Below are 5,365 nucleotides of genomic sequence, written 5' to 3' on the forward strand. Positions count from 1 at the left end.
TCCCTCATTCCACCTTTTCCATCCTCTGGTGACCACTATTCTACTCTCTGCTTCTATGACATTAACTTTTGTAGGTTCTATGGATGAGTGAGATCGTGCAGCATTTGTCTTCTGTGTCTTAGATTCATTTAGCATTATGTCCTCGAAGTTCATCTGTGTTTCTGTGAATAATAGGATTTCATTCTTTTTTATAGTTGAATAGTGTTCAATTGTGTGTATATACCACTTTTTTTTTTTAGCCATTTGTCTATAGATAAACATTTAGGTTGAGTCCATCTCTTGGCTATTGTGAATACTGCTGTAATAAACATGGGAATGCAAGTTTCTCTTTGTTTTATTTTTAATGGTGCCAATTTTAAATAGTTTTATTTAAAACATTGCATTTTCCACTTATAATACAGTGTTTATAAAGTGCAATGTTATTTCCTTCCCCTGTGCATATGTTCCATATTCAAGTGTTGAAAATGCCCAGTAACTTACTATAGCAGCTGAACTTTTTAAAACTGCCACAGAATTTGCTACAAATTTAGGTCCTTCAATGTTTTAAATGTGTGGAACAGTGTTACATCTATACTTGTGTTGGGTTAATCAACCTCTTCAATAGTAGATCCCGAGGAAGCACCACCAGAGCGAGAAGCTCCACCACCAGGAAATCCCCCAGGCATTCCTCCTGGCATGCCTCCTGCACTCTGGTACAGCTTGGTGTTGATGGGGTTGCAGACTTTCTCCAGCTCTTTCTGCTGATGTTCAGGTTCTTCCTTCTTGGCAGCCTGATTCTTACTGAGCCAGTTGATAATTTCATTACACTTGTCCAGAATCTTCTGTTTGTCATCACCGTTAGTCTTGCCCTGAAGTTTCTCATCTTTGACAGATGCTTTCATGTTGAATGCATAGGACTCAAGTGAATTCTTGGATGACACTTTGTCCCTCTGCTTCTCATCTTCAACTTTGTACTTCTCAGCTTCCTGGACCATACGTTCAATGTCTTCCTTGCTCAAACGGTGCTTGTCATTAGTGATAGTAATCTTGTTCTCTTTTCCTGTACTCTTGTCCATAACAGCATTGGTAACAGTCTTCCTAAGGTTGGCTTCCGCAATTTCCTTCATCTTTGTCAGAACCATAGAGGGTACCTCCTCTGGATAGAAGCTTTTGGTCTCTCCCTTGTATTCTACTTGGACCTTGGGCCTGCCAGCATCATTCAACACCATGAAGGGTCAATGCTTCATATCAGACCAGACAACAGCATCATCAAATCTGCGTCCAATCAGATGTTTGGAATAAAAAATGTTTGGCGTGTTGGTGGGGTTCATTGCAACTTGATTCTTTGTGGCATCACCAGTCAATCATTCAGTGTTCGTAAAGGCGACACAGCTTGGAGTGGTTCGATTTTCCTGATCATTGGCAATTATCTCTACTTTTCTGTCCTAGAAAACACTCACACAAGAATAGGTGGTGCCAAGATAAATACTAACTGCAGGTCCCTTCGACATGGTTGCTGGCATGTAGGCCTGGCTCCAACAAAGAAGAAAGCCACAGGAACCCCAAAAACTGCAGGTGAGTTCAATCGCAGGTTTCTCTTTGACATACTGATTTCTAGTCCTTTGGATAAATACTCAGTGGTGAAATTGCTGGATCATATGGTAATTATTTTTAAATGTTTTGAGAAACATTATACTATTTTCCATAATAGTTGTACTAATTTACATTTCCACCAATAGTGTATAAGAATTTTCCTTTCTAGCAGCTGGGTACAGTGGTGTGTGCCTGTAGTCTCAGTTACTCAGGAGGCTGAGGCAGGAGGATAATTTGAGTCCAGGACTTCGAGGCCAACCTGGGCAATATGATGAGACATAACCTTTAAAAAAAAAAGTGTTTAAAAAGATGAGTTCCCTTTTCTCTGCATCCTTATCAGCATGTTTTACTTTTCATCTTTTAGATAACAGCCATTCTAATTGAGGTGAGGTGATATCTCATTGTGATTTTGATTTGCATTTCCCTGATGATTAGTGACGTTGAGCGTTTTGTCATTTACCTGGTGATTTGTATGTCTTATTTTGAGAAATGTCTATTCAGATCTTTTGCTTATTTTAAAACCTGATTTTTTGTGGGTTTTCTTTTTTTTGGTACTGAGTTGTTTGAATTCCTTATGTATTCTAAATATTAGTCCCTTGTCAGATGGAAAGTTTGTGAATATTTTTTCCCATTCTTAAGATTGTCTCTTCACTCTGTTGATTGTTTCCTTTGCTATGCAGAAGCTTTTTGGTTTGCCCCATTTGTCTATTTTGCCTTTGTTGCCTGTGATTCTGAGGTCCTATCCAAAAAATTCTTGCCCAGACCAATTTCGTGAAGTGTCTCCCCTGTGTTTTCTTCTAGTAGTTTACAGTTTTGGGTCTTACATTTCAGTCTTTAATCCATTTTGAGTTTTTTTAATATGATGAAAGATAGAGGTCTTTCATTTATTCACATGTGAATATTCAGTTTTCCCAGCACCATTTATTGAAGAGACTGTCCTTTTCCTCATGTGTGTTCTTGACACCTTTGTTGACAATCAATGTACTGTAAATGTGTGGATTTATTTCTGGATTTCTTTCTGCTCCATTGGTCTATGTGTCTGTTTTCATGCCAGTGCCATGCCAATTGGGTTATTATAGCCTTGTAGTGTATTTTGAATTCAGTGTGATGTCTCCAGCTTTATTCTTTTTTGCTCAGGATTGCTTTGGCTATTTGATGCCTTTAGTGGTTCCATGTGAATTTTAGGATTGTTCTTATATTTCTATGAAGAATGTCATTAATATTTTGATAGGAAGTGTGTTGAATCTATACATCATTATGGGTAGGATGGACTTTTTAACAATATTGATTATTCCAGTCCATGAACACAGATATCTTTCAATTTATTTGTGCCATCTTGAATTTCTTTCATCAATGTTTTATAGTTTTTATAGCAGGTATCTTTCACCTCTTTGGTTAAATTTATTCCTAGGGTTTCTTTTTTGGTAGCTATTATAAATAGGACTGCTTTCTTGATTCTTTTTTAGATAGTGTGCTATTGGCATATAGAACTACTACTGATTTTTGTATGTTGATTTTGTGTCTTGAAACTTTACTGAATTTATTTATTAGTTTTTGGATCTGGGTCAATTGATGAAAGAGGTGGGTTCCAATGGTCTTGGGTAGCTCTGCCCCTGTGGCTTTGCAGGGTACAGCCTCCTTCCTGACTGCTTTTTTTTTTTTTTTTTTTGAGGCGGAGTCTCGCTCTGTCGCCCGGACTGGAGTGCAGTGGCCAGATCTCAGCTCACTGCAAGCTCCGCCTCCCGGGTTTACGCCATTCTCCTGCCTCAGCCTCCCAAGTAGCTGGGACTACAGGCACCCACCACCTCGCCCGGCTAGTTTTTGTATTTTTAGTAGAGACGGGGTTTCACCGTGTTAGCCAGGATGGTCTCGATCTCCTGACCTCGTGATCCGCCCGTCTTGGCCTCCCAAAGTGCTGGGATTACAGGCTTGAGCCACCGCGCCCAGCCCTTCCTGACTGCTTTAACAGGCTAGTGTTGTGTCTGCAACTTTTTCAGGCTCACAGTGCAAGCTGTAAGTGGATCTACCATTCTGGGGTGCAGAGGATAGTGGCCCTCTTCTCACAGCTCCATGAGGCAGCATCTCAGTGGGGACTCTGTGTGGGAGCTTGCACCCCACATTTCCTTTCTGCACTGCCCTAGCAGAGGCTCTCCATGAGTGCCCCACCCCTGCAGCAAACTTCTGCCTGAACATCCAGGCATTTCCATACATCCTCTGAAACCTAGGCAGAGATTCCCAAACCTTAATTTTTGACTTCCATGTACCTGCAGGCTCAACACCATGTGGAAACTGCCAAGACTTGGAGCTTGCACCCTCTGAATCCATGGTTTGAGCTGTGCCTTGGCCCCTTTTAGTCACAGCTGGAGTGGCTGGGACGCAGGGTACCAAGTCCCTAGGCTGCACACAACAGAGAGACCCTGGGCCTGGCCCACAAAACCATTTTTTCCTCCTATATCTCTGGGCCTGTGATGGGAGGGACTTTCACGAAGGTCTCTGACATGCCCTGGAGACATTTTCCCTATTTCCTTGGTGATTAACATACAGCTCCTTGTTACTTACGCAAATATCTGCAGCCAGCTTGGAATCCTCCTCAGAAAATGGGATCTTTTTTTCCAATTGCATTGTCAAGCTGCAAATTTTCTGAACTTTTATGCTTTTTTTCCCTTTTAAAACTGAATGCCTTTAACAGCACCCAAGTCATCTCTTGAATGCTTTGCTGTTTAGAAATTTCTTCTGCCAGATACCTGAAATCATCTCTCTCAAGTTCAAAGTTCCACAAATCTCTAGGGCAGTGGCAAAATGCCACCAGTCTCTTTGCTAAAACATAACAAGAGTCACCTTTGCTCCAGTTCCAAACAAGTTCCTCATCTCCATCTGAGACCACCTCATCCTGGATTTCATTGTCCATATCATTATCAACATTTTGGTCAAAGCCATTCATTAAGTCTCTAGGGAGTTCCAAACTTTCCCACATTTTTCTGTCTTCTTCTGAGCCCTCCAAATTGTTCCAACCTCTGCCTGTTACTCAGTTCCAAAGTCACTTCCACATTTCAGGTATCTTTTCAGCAGTGTCCCACTGTACTGGTATCAATTTACTGTATTCGTTTTTTTTTTTTTTTTTTTTTTTCATGCTGCTGATAAAGATATACCTGAGACTGGGCAGAAAAAGAGGTTTAATGGACATACAATTCCCTGTGGCTGGGGAGACCTCACAATCATGGCAGAAGGCAAGGAGAAGCAAGTCATGTCTTACATGGATGGCAGCAGGCAAAGAGAGAGAGCTTGTGCAAGGGAACTCCTCTTTTTAAAACCATCAGATCTCATGACACTTATTCACTATCATAAGAACAGCATGGGAAAGACCTGCCTCCATGATTCAATTACCTCCCACTGGGTCCCTCCCACAACATGTGGGAATTCAAGTGAGATTTGAGTGGGGACACAGCCAAACCCTATCAACCATGTATTTTCTTTATCCCCCTGAGTTTTAGATCTCATAAATAAGTAAAAACAGGCAATGTCTGTCTTTCTGTGCCTAGCTTATTTTACTTAAAATAATGATCTCCAGTTCCATCCATGTTGTTGCAATGACTGGGTCTATTTTTTTATGGCTGAATAGTACTCCATTGTGCATGTGTGCCACATTTTCTTTTTCCATTTGTCTGTTGATGGACACTCAGGTTCCTCCCAATCTTAGATATTGTAAATAATGCTGCAACAAAAATAGTAGTGCAGATATCTCTTGATACACTGATTTCCCTCCTTTTGGATATATACACAGCAGTGGGATCAT

The 5,365-nt window shown here is 40.9% G+C and overlaps 1 protein-coding gene across 1 annotated transcript; it reads right to left on the minus strand.

Annotated features, from left to right (window-relative positions):
* Positions 1–343: 343 nt before the first annotated feature.
* On the minus strand, positions 344–1,062 carry LOC117077650 (heat shock cognate 71 kDa protein-like). The gene has a single exon (XM_033201340.1). The coding sequence runs from the start codon at positions 1,053–1,055 to the stop codon at positions 585–587; it is 471 nt and encodes a 156-aa protein (XP_033057231.1). The 5' UTR covers positions 1,056–1,062; the 3' UTR covers positions 344–584.
* Positions 1,063–5,365: the final 4,303 nt, after the last annotated feature.

The sequence above is a fragment of the Trachypithecus francoisi genome, unplaced genomic scaffold (assembly GCF_009764315.1).
Source record: "Trachypithecus francoisi isolate TF-2019V2 unplaced genomic scaffold, Tfra_2.0 Lachesis_group0, whole genome shotgun sequence".
Lineage (NCBI taxonomy): Eukaryota > Metazoa > Chordata > Mammalia > Primates > Cercopithecidae > Trachypithecus > Trachypithecus francoisi.